The 13,234-nt window shown below is 34.9% G+C and overlaps 2 protein-coding genes across 8 annotated transcripts; one reads left to right on the forward strand and one right to left on the reverse strand.

Moving 5' to 3' along the window:
- Positions 1-1,104: 1,104 nt before the first annotated feature.
- On the forward strand, positions 1,105-6,720 carry LOC100263332 (AT-hook motif nuclear-localized protein 10). Of its 7 annotated transcripts, none has more exons than XM_002275292.5 (6): positions 1,105-1,307; positions 1,920-2,425; positions 3,037-3,089; positions 4,411-4,542; positions 5,485-5,646; positions 6,048-6,720. In XM_002275292.5, exons 2-6 carry the CDS (start codon positions 1,960-1,962, stop codon positions 6,294-6,296), a joined length of 1,062 nt encoding a protein of 353 aa, XP_002275328.1. In that variant the 5' UTR covers positions 1,105-1,307; positions 1,920-1,959; the 3' UTR covers positions 6,297-6,720. The 7 variants fall into 7 exon arrangements, with proteins under 7 accessions (XP_002275328.1, XP_010664007.1, XP_010664010.1 ...); XM_010665705.3 differs by having other exon boundaries at positions 1,107-1,307; positions 1,914-2,425; XM_010665708.3 differs by lacking the exon at positions 1,105-1,307 and adding an exon at positions 1,455-1,547 and having other exon boundaries at positions 1,914-2,425.
- A 1,256-nt stretch (positions 6,721-7,976) lies between these two features.
- Positions 7,977-12,623, reverse strand: LOC100241063 (uncharacterized). Its single transcript, XM_002275178.4, has 5 exons — positions 12,103-12,623; positions 11,107-11,449; positions 10,147-10,418; positions 9,681-9,877; positions 7,977-8,788 (listed from the first exon to the last, which is right to left on the reverse strand). Exons 1-5 carry the CDS (start codon positions 12,290-12,292, stop codon positions 8,354-8,356), a joined length of 1,437 nt encoding a protein of 478 aa, XP_002275214.1. The 5' UTR covers positions 12,293-12,623; the 3' UTR covers positions 7,977-8,353.
- Between the last annotated feature and the right edge of the window lie 611 nt (positions 12,624-13,234).

Here is a 13,234-nt window from a genome sequence, read left to right on the forward strand (position 1 = left end):
CTTCACGCCTGAATGCAAAAGAGCAAAAATTCAAAATAATAATAAAAATATTTTACCAGGAAATGGGATTCGTCCATTTTCTGTGTCTTTTTCCTCCGTTTCCATTTCTAAAAAGATTCCCGGAATCATAATCATGTCAGTGGAAAACTCCAGGGCTTTTCGTTTTGGATATGTCCACGCCAGGGTATCATTCAAATTTTTTTATTTTTTTTAATAATTGCTGTTATTTAAATATTTGAATAAATATTGTCTAACTAAAATTTTCATTTTAATCAAAATACAATTCTTTTAAAAAATAATATTTTTCTTATTTTCATTTTATTCTCTTTTTCTAATAAATATAAAAATAACTTTTTAATTTCTTACCCACTATTAAATATTTATATTTTTCAAATATTTGAGAGAATTATATACATTCATTACACACTATCATTGTCCCATTATGTAAACTTGTACTTTAAATATCAAAATTTTTAAAAATAAAATTTATTTATACCCAAATAAAAATATTTACATCATTTTCCCATGATTTATCATTTTAAAGAATTTTTTTTTAAATTCAAGAATAAGACAAAATTGATAAAAATTATGTTAGATAACCGATTGCTATCTATAGGGTTATAAATATATTTTTTTGATAATTAATAATCTTGTATTTTTGTAGACCAACTACCGGCTACCAACCCCAAAAAAAATTTAAATTAATTAATAAACTATCCAAAATATTTTAATAAAAAAGAAAAAAGAAAAAAAAATTGGAGGATGGAAGGTTTGAAAATTGGGGTAATTATTATAATTAGGGTTATAATGAAGATAACTTAAAAAGGAATAAAAAGATAAAAAAATTTAAAAAAATGAACTTAAAGTAATATTTACACTATTGAGAGTACCTAACACGTCGAACTCGCTTTATTTAACTGAAACGTGCCTGATGTGAGGCAATATTTTAATTAATTTCAACGCATTGCGTTTCTGTGGCGAGTATGGTAATTTGGTACTCGAGGAAATGACGAGATTTTGAGACAGTGAGGGCGTTGGAGTGAATGCATTTAAATTAATTATTGTTTTTATTTGTACGATACCGGCTTTTTTTTTTTCTGAAAAATAAAAAAATTAAAGGGCATGAGAGAGAAGTGATGAAAAAGGGGAAAGGGGAGAAAAAATAATAATAATAATATAAAATATAAGTAAATTTTGAGAATTCTCGCATTTCCTCAGAAAAGCCTCTGAGCTGCTCTTCCCATCTGAAACCCTAAAAATTTATTCTCTTCTCTCGTTTGGATCGCTGTATTTTTCCTCATTTATTGGTAAGTTTATGGAGATTTTTTTGGGTTTTTTTTTCTGGCTTCCTTAATTTTTGTGGGAATTTTGGGATTTTTTTTAAAGCTGTAAATTTCGAAAAAGATAATTTTTACGGAAACTGATCGTGGACAGGGTTTTGTAATTATGTTGATTTTCTTTAATGATGTAATGTATATTTGGTATTTTCCTCATGATCTAGGATGAAATTCGAAAAAAAATTGGATTTTTCTTCTGCGAGAAACAATGTTCGTGAGTTTAATGCTTCATTTGCGGTTATTAGGGCTTTGTTTTCGCTGTTGCTTAAATTTTTATCTCGAGATTTGAGGTGCAGGTGGGATTTTTGGGGTTAGGGTTTTGGATTTTTTGGACAGTGAGTGAGCTTACTCGGATTTCAGTATGTAGCTTTAGATTATTTGCGAAGTCCTTGCTTTGTTCCTGAGTGGTTGTTTTCAAGTGAAGTTTGCTCTGTCAAAGTGTTTTCTTTTTGTAGAGAGAAATCTTACTCACTGACAGTGTGAAATCTATTCTTCGGTGCGTAGGAGATTTTAGAGTTGATCGGTTATGTAGATTATTTCTAGGGTTTTTGCTGATCTGAAAATTCCCATTTTTAGTTGCAGGGTTGTATAGAAATTTAGTACCACTTTCCATATATGAAAGATGTCAGGATCTGAAACTGGAATCATGACTACCAGAGAGCCCTTCAGCATGGGTCTCCAGAAAAATGCGGTACCGTCACAGCCGGTGATACAAAACATGCGCTTAGCCTTCAGTCCAGACGGAGCAGCTGTGTACAAGCCCGTTTCCGGGACCTCCCCGCCGTACCAGTCTTCCGGCGGTACCGGTGGAGATGGTTCCACCGGCGGCGCCATCATACCTCACGGCCTTAACATGAATATGGGGAGTGAGCCCTTGAAGAGGAAGAGAGGGAGGCCAAGGAAATACGGCCCAGATGGGACCATGGCACTGGCGTTGTCACCTGCTCCTTCTGGTGTGAACGTATCTCAGTCCGGTGGGGCATTTTCTTCTCCACCTGCTTCGGCCGGATCAGCCTCACCTTCTTCCTTGAAGAAAGCAAGAGGCCGACCACCCGGTTCCAGCAAGAAACAGCAAATGGAAGCTCTTGGTAACTCATATTTCCCTTTTATCTTATTGGCTTTGTCTCTGTTCATCTTGCTTGTACAGTGTTTTTCAAACTGGAATGTTCTTTTGGACTGGGTATTTGATACTGGCGTGTTCTTTAGGCAACAGTTGTTTTAACTTGTTCTAATAATTTTATAGATATGTTTTTTTTCTTTTCTTTTCTTTTCTTTTGGGTTTTTTGGAGGTCTGGGTTAGGGGTTAGTTTGAGTTCTGACAGATAATGAAATAGTTATAGTTATTATTTAATCGCTGTTTATAAAAGTGATATTATATGAGCAGTAGATGACTCTGAAAATCAGAAAAGGAAGGCTGTGTGGTTTTTATGCTGAAACCTGGGATGATCTGTTCGATCTGACTCCATATTCTTATATGGAGAAAAATTACCCATATGCCCTTGTTTATTGTACTTGTCCGTCCCACTATTTGGTTGTTGAATTTTGTTGATATCCTGTTTCTATCATGCATATTCTTTAGCATATGTTTCATGTGCTTCTGTAATTCTTTTTACTTTGCTAATGAAGAAAAGCTAGTTCCTTGATTGGAGATTTTATATTGAGTTCAAATTTAGTTGCTCACAGATGTTTCTGATCACAGGATCTGCGGGAGTTGGATTTACACCTCATGTTATCACAGTGAAAGCTGGAGAGGTTCCCCCTTTTTTTCTACCTTGCTGCTACTGATTACTATAGAGATTTGTTTTCATGCAATCTAACATCTCTCAAAACCTTGGTCCTGATTTAGTGTTTTTCCTATAATATAAATTTATATTTTTGTTAGAAGTGGTAATAATTCTAAGTTGCAATTATTAGACCATAATTTTTATTTGAAAGGAAAAAAATAGTTGTTTCATTATGGCATTTCTATTGCTGTGTCCTTATTTCCAAAAAATGAAAGCAATTGGAATTTTTTTTTTTCCAATTTCTTTATGATGAAGCAACTTTATTATATTTCCTTTTAGCATCTTTATTATGTTTATGTTAGACTATCCTGCATTGGTTATCAAGATTTAATAAACCCAGCATGCCTGCATAGTATTTAAATATGTAGTCTTTATATCAGTATCCCCCATTTTTAGTAAGTAATGCAACATCTACTGAATCAAATTTTGTTCAGACCCATAAAAGGGTCTGAAGAGTTCAATAATGTTCTGTTGTTCACTTACAAGCTCAATGTACCCATTAATGCAGTTCATACTTCTCAAAAGTTGTTTTAAAGTTTTTCATGCAACATCTCATATTCTGCCTGGAATGTGAAGTCCGTGTAGGCAAGCAAGTTGTAATAAGTAGAGGACAAATTTGAAGTAATTTGGAGGGATTCACCAAAGATAGAACCATAGAAGTACAAAAGAAAGAGAATTTCCATGCTGAAAAAATATTAGTATGCATGCCTATGTATGAAAAAGAAAAACAAAGTAGGAAAAGGCAAGAAGTATGACAAACCAGTACTTTTATTGCTATAAGTATGACAAACCTATTGTCACTTGAGCCAGGCTTGAAGGGCATAGCAAACAAATGCTATTTTAATAGAACTGATTTGCCTTGTAAGAAGAGATTGGACCAGCATGGAGTTAGTAACTGAAAAGTTCATTATTGGGACCACAACTAGACATCCAATCATGTCAGGGATATAGGGCTTGCTAGTTTGCAATGCAATGAGGCGGTCCACATCCATGTGTTCACAATTCCACCTTATTGTATAAGGTAGCAAGGCACAAGTTATATAGCATCTGATTTGGGAAGTGCCACTTAGTTCTGTGCTTATTATGCTGATGACATAGTAAAGGGCCTACCTTCCAATCCATGATATCATAATCCTCACATATGCTGGTACTGGGATCTTTATTTCTGACATTAATATGATTGGTTTCAATTTATGCTGGGGGTTGGGATGGATAAGTTCCAGGTTTTATAAGTTTTTTAGTTGATTTGGAAATCAGTTACCAGTTTTACTTTTTACTTGGTTTTCCAGGATGTATCATCAAAAATAATGTCATTTTCTCAGCATGGTCCAAGGGCTGTTTGCATCCTATCAGCAAATGGTGCCATCTCTAATGTGACTCTCCGCCAACCAGCAACATCTGGTGGCACTGTAACTTATGAGGTTTGTGAGATTGCCACATCTTTTCCTGTTAACTTTGGCTTAAACTTAAGATTTGGTTATTATTTATTGGGTTGCATTTAATATTTTGAACATGTCAATTCTTACTGGGAGTCAATTTTGAAATAGCTGTAATTGATAAGGATGGAGCACTGACTTTTGTAAATTTCCCATATTATATCCAATGTTCCTCATCTGCTGGGTCAAAGGCATGCCTCTTATCATATGTAGCCTTGTGTAGATCACTTGTAATTCTGGTTTAAATGGTCTCCACCCGACTAGTGGTAACCTTTGACACCAGGACTCTCCATCTTCACCCAAGTGCATGTCAACACAACATGGGTGTGGGAGTGTTTGATTTTGATTGATTGATTTGATTTCTTATGGTTGTTATGCCTGTTTGATTTTGATTACTTAATTATTAATTAATTAATTGATTATTTATTTGTTTATTTTTATTTTCAACTTTGTTAATAAATAAATACATTTAGAAAAGAGAGTTTACTAGAAGAATATTTAGTGATAAGAAAAAAAATATAAAAGGATGAGAAAGGAGGAATGGGGGTAAGTGGAAAAAAATTGTATTCAGAGATATCTTCATATTTTTTTTGCCCTTTTATTATACTATCTGTTATTTAGAGTTTCTTGAAGTGAAGGATTTGACACCTAGATTGATGTTCTTACCCAGCACCCAAACCTGCGCAATGTAGGTGGTGACCATCTCTAACCTGACATGACTTGGTAAATAGTTGGTTATTCAGCAGTTCCTGCCAGGGAATTGTACTCATGGTATATCCTCGAGCTTGAAATATGTTTTACCATGTCTAGTGTTACATGTAACGCTGTGTACTTCGGTTATTACCTTCCCTGGTTTATCGTGGTTAGCCATTTCTAACCTTGTTTAACCCATCTGCTTTTATAAACAGTTCATTTTTTCTTATGCAGGGACGGTTTGAAATTCTCTCCCTTTCTGGTTCATTTCTGCTCTCAGAAAATGGTGGTCAGCGAAGCAGAACTGGGGGATTAAGCGTGTCATTGTCTGGTCCAGATGGCCGTGTTTTGGGTGGTGGCGTAGCAGGTCTTTTAACAGCTGCATCCCCTGTTCAGGTCTGTCTGCTCAATATATATTCTCCTATTTGGAGAAATTTAACTAGAAAAAGGATTTTTTAGGGGGAGGTGGTTGTTAATTTTGTCTTGTGCAATTAAAATTTGAGTGAGCTGTCCTGTTTTCTCATTTACCCATCTTATGGTTGATGGGAGCTGTATGTCGCTCAGAGCAACACATGTTTTTACATTTAGTTAGTTAGGTTAACATTTATTATTGACTACTTTTGTGGGATTTTGAACAATTCATTGTTTTAATTTAAGTCAAAATGAATATGAGGAACTCCTTCAGAAACCAAAATACCGGCCTTCACTTAGCTGCACTTAACTGCTTTGCTTGTTTGTGTGTTGGTGCTCACAGCAAAAAGTATCAACAAAAAGATGAGGTTTCCTTTCCATTGCAGGTAGTTGTGGGTAGTTTTATTGCAGATGGCCGCAAGGAATCAAAGTCAGCAAGCCAAGTGGAACCCTCATCAGCCCCACCAAAGATTGCCCCAGTTGGTGGTGGGGGTGGGGTAACAGGAACAAGCAGCCCCCCGTCTCGTGGGACACTGAGTGAGTCATCTGGCGGACCTGGGAGCCCCCTTAACCAGAGCACGGGAGCCTGCAATAACAGTAATCCACCAGGAATGACGAGCATCCCATGGAAGTAGACTGAACACTCCGCAGGTCAGCTACCTAACCAATCTCTATGTAGGACCCGGGCTCTATTGCTGTGTTGGTGATTCCCTTAAAAAAAGAGACCCATTTGTAATTTAAGCCTTGTGTAAGTTAGTTGTGCATAATAAGGACCACAGGTGACTTTCCAGCTTGACCCTACTGCTGGCTGTAAAGTTCCAACCAAGTAGTGTGACAGGTGATCTTGGCCGTGTCAGGTAGAAGAAATTAGAGAGGAGAGGTTGTGCTTTCTTTTAGTAGGTTTTAGATGGAGATGTTGATTGTAGTTTTCTTTGTATTCTGGCTTTTGCAGTCGGTTTGTTGTTGTTGTTGTTGTTGTTGTTGGTGCTTATTGTTAACCTCGTGGAAGGTGTTGTAGTTCACTTTTAATCCTAACCTCCGTTTTATTGTTGTCTGTTACTTGCGAGTTTCGAGCTGGCTTCCCTTTTGGAATCATGTAAGAAATGTTTTATTTTCTTTAGCTTCTGTTTGCATCCAGGAAGATGGAAAAGATAAAAAGTAAAGAAAAAATGAAAAGAAAAATAAATTAAAATAAATTATTTATGAATGTGATTTACAATTTGTTTTAATTATTTAATAAAAAGATTTGATAATTTAATTATATATAATTTTTTAATTATATCAGATTTTTTATATCTTATTATAAAATTAAATATAAGAAGATTATTTTTAAATATTTTTTCTTCTTTTAGTATTTTTCAGATAACTAATATAGTGATAAATTGAAAAGCACAAAATAATAAAGATAAATTAAAAAAAGTTGTGTTTATAGGCTGTTATATGGGAAAAACAGGGGTTTTGTTTGATAATGAGAAAAATTTTATATGTTTCATAATTATTTATTGTTTATATTTATATTTTCAAAATTATCCTTTAGGTGACCCTGTCAACAACCATCACTCGTGTCCATGTCATCCAAAAAACACAGGAAGAAAAAAAAAAAAGCAATTTTGGTTTTCCTTGGGGGGTTTTACAAGGATTTTCTCAGAAATCAAACAAGGATGAATTTTCCCAAAAATCGAATAGGGGATGGTGACCCCTAGAACAGATCCAAAAACCATAGGGAGCAAAAAAAAAGCAATTTTTTTTTTTTTTGATTTTCTTTGGGGGTTTTGCATGGATTTTCTCGGAAATCAAACAAGAATGAATTTTCCTAAAAATCGAATGAGGGCGACAGTGGCTCAAACAGATCCAGAAAATGCAGGGAGCAAAAAAAACAATTTTTTTGGTTTTCCTTCGCATGGATTTTCTTAGAAATCAAACAATGATGAATTTTCCCAAAAATCAAATGTTGGGGGGGGGGGGGGGGGGGGGGGGGGCGCACTGCTCGAACAAATCCAGAAAACACAAGGAGCAAAAAAAAAGCAATTTTTTTGGTGTTCCTTGGGGGATTTGCATGGATTTTCTCGAAAATCAAACGAGGATAAATTTCCCCGAGAATCGAATCTCTAACAAATCCAAAGAAAACACAAGGAGCAAAAAAAAAAGGAATTTTTTTTTGTCTTCATTGGGGGTTTTGCATGGATTTTCTGGGAAATCGAACGAGGGCGACGACGACTTGAACAAATCCAGAAAACACAAGGAGCAAAAACAAAGCATATAATATTTCAAAAATAAAGGATAATTTCGGAAATCTAAATATGAATAATAAATAATGTATAAAACATATAATATTTTTCTCATTACCAGGCAAAACCCATATTTCAGTTAGTTATATGGGTTTTCAAAACCATATATTTCCCATATAACAGCCTATAAACACAACTTTCCCATTAAACAATAACACAGAGCATTCGAAGGTACATTAGAGAAAGGATGGGCTAGTCCTTATTTCTTGGCCCTCTTCAGCAGGAAACGGAGTGAAAATATCCCAAGAGCAAAAGTCTGCCAAAACCATCCTCTTGCGTTTGCTAGATCCACCCTTTTGGCAAAAACCATATATTTCCCATATAATAGTCTATAAACACAACTTTCCCATTAAACAATAACATAGAGCATCTGAAGGTACATTAGAGAAGGGATGCGCTAGTCCTTATTTCTTGGCCCTCTTCAGCAGGAAACGGAGTGAAAATATCCCAAGAGCAAAAGTCTGCCAAAACCATCCTCTTGCGTTCGCTGGATCCACCCTTTTGGCCAAGTGCCATGCGTATACAGCCTCGCCAATATGTGCTGCAGTAGCTAGAAGAAACACCACTCTTATTATCGCCATTGAGCGGAGGAAGAAAAGACTGATTGCTCTGAAGATGGGCACAGGCCCAATATCTGGTAAGTAAGCGGCACAGAATAGAACAAACATTCCGATAATACAAAATAACCATGTCTGAAGTGTAGGCCCTTCAAGGCTTCTTCTTTTCCTTTCTTGCCAGTATGAGATGGTTGCAGCCATTCCTTCTCGAGGACTCACCAGCGGAACATAGCCAAGCTCCTCCTTAGCTTTGAGGTAAGAGAAGTAATGGGTTACACCCACCTGTCAGAGATATGAAAAATTTAGGCCATATACATATTTGAAAAGCACTGAAAAAAGAAAAAGAAACATTATTTTTCTTGTTTGGATATCATTGAAAAAGGGTAAGGAAGAAAATGTAAATATATATACATATTGCATTTTCATTGGGAAAATGGTGGGAAAAATGCATTCCATGTTTTTCTCTTTGGACAACCAAATAAGAAAAAACGGTTTCAAATTTTGTTATATTTTTCTTCTTTTTTTCTCCTATATTTTCTTTCCCTCATGGGAACAAACATAGCTTTATACTATTTTTAATTTCTAAAATGTGATAAGGAAAGGGAAAACATCGCTAAGGAAAATGTTTTTCTCATCTTTGATTTCTCCTAAAAAGCATGAAAGAAAATAAAATATAATTAAAATAGTTAAAACTTGTACATTTTCAAATTATTTCATCTTTTTATATAAAAGTAAAAAATAAAAATAAAAAATTAGTGAAATGAGTTTTTTAAAAAACACATTCTTTCCTTCCAATTTTTTTCTTTTACATTTTCCCTCAAATTTTCCAAAAACCAAACATAAAGTTAAGCAATGAGACTTGATGCCTACTGACAAAGGAAAAAGAAAAGAAACAACAGAGGATAACTTCCTAATGTTACTACATAATACATTGAACAGAATTTCAAACAGAGCATGGCTACATATCCTGAGCTGTGGTAAGGAAATTGAACTGTAGCCCATTCCTTGATGGTTTAGTCCAAAAAATTAGGGTACATGGCAGGATTAACCATGCTTTTACCTAGACTGGAAACAAGCTTCTAACCAAGCATTTCATAACCTTTCCAAGATGTTAAAAGGGAGCAACAAGCATGGAACAAGAAACCTACTTAAATATGCAGGTTAGAAAACAAACCTTGTATACTTCAGCAGGAAGCATCAGTGGTTGTGGAAGCCACCATCGGTTCAACCATGGATATAAGAGCGTATAGATCATGCAGTTAATCCTAGACATGAAAAGAGCATAAGGGACAGGCAACGAAGCCTTTGGCAGGTCGTACTCCAGGCTTCTGAGTAGAGGGCGGAGGAATTCATAAATGTTTACTGGAGAACCTGTAAATAGTTGAACATAAGTACTGACCTTGTTGACACTTGGATGTCAAAAACATTATTCCTCTGATGAGATCCTCCTTTCTAGTTTTATAATTTTTATTTTATTATCTTGATTAGAGTCAAATTTCTAGATAATAACTGAATTTCCAACTCATTACAATTATTAGAAACAGTCCTGCTAATGAACTAAATCAAATTCAATTATTGTTGCTTGTAAATAAGCCTAATAAGGAGTATAAGTTGCTTCAAAATAATCATTTGGCTGTTACCATCATTTATGAAGTAGGACTGCCCAGCAGCTATTGGACGTTTCTCTCTCCCAGGAATGTCATCTAAGAGTCCCATGCTTGCCAATATTTGTGCATGCACAAGATTATCAACATAAATCCAATCTCCTTTTACATTTGCTTCACCTATTGTGAATGGCAGCACACCCAACTTTGCCAGAGATATTATCCTGGGAAAGTGCCTATCTTCACCAGGCCCATAGATAGCTGCTGGACGAACTGCACAGGTATAAAGACATTTCCCACTCTTGTTCCTATGTAACATGAAAAATAGCCCAGATAACTGAGTAATATTCATAAAAGTTAAATGATCATCAACAGTTACAGATATGGAACACCGCAGTTTGGCACTTTTTGGGAGCAAGGGCGTTCATGAATTTGTATACCATACATGTTCTGATTGTAACCCTTCCAATTCACAGAAAAACTAACTAAAAACTTGGTAATCTGAAAATACAATTTGCGTATTTGTTATTTTCTTTGTTCAGGTTTAAGTTATAACATAATCTGTTACTACTTAGTATCTTTATATCCAATCACAAGTAATGCTGAATGTTCAATATTTTCATTGAAATCAAATCCAATTTTTGGAAGCATCCCAAAACTCAAGTTTACTTTTCATCATCCCCCTAAACTTGATTTGTAATTCCAAGCAATATCCTTAGCCTTCCAAAATCTTCAAACTTGAAAGGTTTTGTCAAGAAATCAGCAATTTCATCATGAGAAATGCTGCTAATGATGTAAAAATAATAAAGTTTTCCATTGTTTTAGAAGTTGTGTTCATCCAATTGTATTCCACCACACAAGGGTTGATATCTAATATGTAGTGTTTGGAAAGCATAGCATGTCACTTAATACTGATATTTAAAACTAAGAAGCTACAACTGCAAGGACATCAAGTGCTCCCAGACCAGAGAATTCACATGGCTAAGAATTACTTACTTAAAAGGACGACCATTGTTCTTTAGAACCAGCTGTTCAGCTATAGATTTACTTCGGCTGTAAGAATCCACATGATCATCCAAAGGAAAATAAGGTAAGGCCTCATTGCCATTCAAAATCTCCTTTCCCCCAAACACAACATTGTATGTGCTTGTGTAGACAAGCCTTTTGATCCCAAATTCAATGCAAGCATCCAATATGTGGCAAGTTCCGTTTATATTCACCTCATCTACACGGCCATATTGGATCATTTCTTTCCCTGACATACCATAAGAAGCAAGGTGGAATACACAATCTGCACCACGTAAAGCTCTTTCAACATCCTTTTTGACAGTGATATCCCCTGTCAACATAAAAATTTGGCCAAGTGAATAGTAGCTAAACAAGATTGCTTAATATGCAGTTAAGAACGAAGTCAAGCAATACTGGCAATACATGGCAGACAAAGTCGAATCAAATCATTGAAAAAACAAAGAAGAAGAAGAAGAAGAAGAAGAAGACCAATAAGTAAAGATGTGGAAAAACAGGTCTTATGACAATTCCTTTTGGCATGACAGAATTATTTCCGAAAAAAAAAATGGCTCATAACAAAAAACATTTAGATGACAACCTAAGAAAATGCATTTGAATGACAACTGCATATCTGAACAGATTTCAGAAGCAGCAATATCCCGAAGAACTTCACTAAAATTCAAGCATGCTATCAAAAGCAGTTTTTTCTTTCATGTTCCGCAATTTCGGAAGCGGTTCCCGACAATTCCCATCAACATAACTCGTACATATTCCTGATCAAGTATCGGAATCGTCTTTACAAGAATCAGAGATCATAAACTATAAACTAATCAGAGAAAAAAAAAAAAAAAAAACACTTCCAAACCCGAACCGATCATGCTTAAAAAATCCGGCGCCACAAATAAAGAAAATAAAATTTAAAAAAAAAAATAGACACAAAAAACCTTATCAGAAACCACATTCCAAATCGATGAAGAATATCACCTTGGATGCAGTGGACTCCTTTGTTCTCAAGATCATCGGACCAAGGCGAAGTGCTCCGCAAATCAATCGCCCGAATCTGGCGCGCACCTCTGCGAACGAGCTCAAGACAAAGAGCGGCGCCGACAAAGCCGAGACCTCCGGTCACTACGAAGGTACTGCCCTCAATGCCTTCGTTCTCGCTCAAATGCATTTTTCCGATACAATTTCTCCTTGGCAATGATCCTATTACTCCGCAATGTGAGTCAACTGAGTCAACCGAGTGCAGGCAAAGAAAAAGAAGCTGAAACCCCTCGCCGGTGCCGCCTGGTTATCAGTCGCTAGCGGCTCATACGAGAAGCCGGCCACGTACAAAAGAGAAATGATATGATACTCTTCCCGTCGCCTTCACCAGCATTTTGGAAGATTTAACCAAGCCGGAGAAGACAATAGAAGGAAATGTTTCACCCAAGCATAGAAAGGGAAAACCTAATTTTCATTCTATAAAAAGAGAAACTGAAAAAATAAGGGAAAACTTTTATTATATTTTTAATTTCTATTTTTTGTTTTCACTATTCATATTTTTTTTTTTTTCATAGTTCTCAAATTTTTCATAAAGTCTTAAGGATTTGTTTTATGGAATAAAAATAAAAAATTAAGGTTATGTTTGTTTTTTTGCTGAATAAAAAAAATCAAATATTTTAGTTTTTTCTATTCAACTAAAAATAACATATTTGCATTATCCAACATAGTTAAAATGTACTTGTTATCAATAAGCTCAATTTAATTATATTAGATGATGACAACGAGTTACTTTTAATTGAATATAAAAAATCAAATATTTTAACTTTTTTTATTCAGCCAAAAAACATACGCCAACTAAGATTTATTCTTATCTTTAACGAATTTTCAAAAAATTGTTTTTAATCTAACTTTGCCGAATGTTGTTTTTAAAATTAAAAAACATTTTTATTTTTACGTTTTGCAAACATTTTCTACCCTGTAGTCTGTTGTAAACAATTGTCTATTAGTTTTGATCCAAGTGGATGCTTTTGATCCATGAAATATAAATAATTGTTTAAAATAATCATTTTTTGCCATCCACTTCACCTTTTTATTTTATTTTAATAAAAAAATGAAGCCACGTTTTGAAACT

The sequence above is a fragment of the Vitis vinifera genome, chromosome 18 (assembly GCF_030704535.1).
Source record: "Vitis vinifera cultivar Pinot Noir 40024 chromosome 18, ASM3070453v1".
Lineage (NCBI taxonomy): Eukaryota > Viridiplantae > Streptophyta > Magnoliopsida > Vitales > Vitaceae > Vitis > Vitis vinifera.

What these genes read in the sequence shown, in the direction of transcription:
- LOC100263332 (XM_002275292.5), top strand. Translation starts at nt 1,960, where the DNA reads ATGTCAGGATCTGAAACTGGAATCATGACTACCAGAGAGCCCTTCAGC. An exon ending in TCACAGTGAAAGCTGGAGAG is followed by an intron (nt 3,090 to 4,410) that starts GTTCCCCCTTTT and finishes TTGGTTTTCCAG; the next exon opens with GATGTATCATCAAAAATAAT. An exon ending in GTGGCACTGTAACTTATGAG is followed by an intron (nt 4,543 to 5,484) that starts GTTTGTGAGATT and finishes TTTCTTATGCAG; the next exon opens with GGACGGTTTGAAATTCTCTC.
- LOC100241063 (XM_002275178.4), bottom strand. Translation starts at nt 12,292, where the DNA reads ATGCATTTGAGCGAGAACGAAGGCATTGAGGGCAGTACCTTCGTAGTG. An exon ending in GTCCTACTTCATAAATGATG is followed by an intron (nt 9,878 to 10,146) that starts GTAACAGCCAAA and finishes AACTATTTACAG; the next exon opens with GTTCTCCAGTAAACATTTAT. An exon ending in TTCCTGCTGAAGTATACAAG is followed by an intron (nt 8,789 to 9,680) that starts GTTTGTTTTCTA and finishes TATCTCTGACAG; the next exon opens with GTGGGTGTAACCCATTACTT.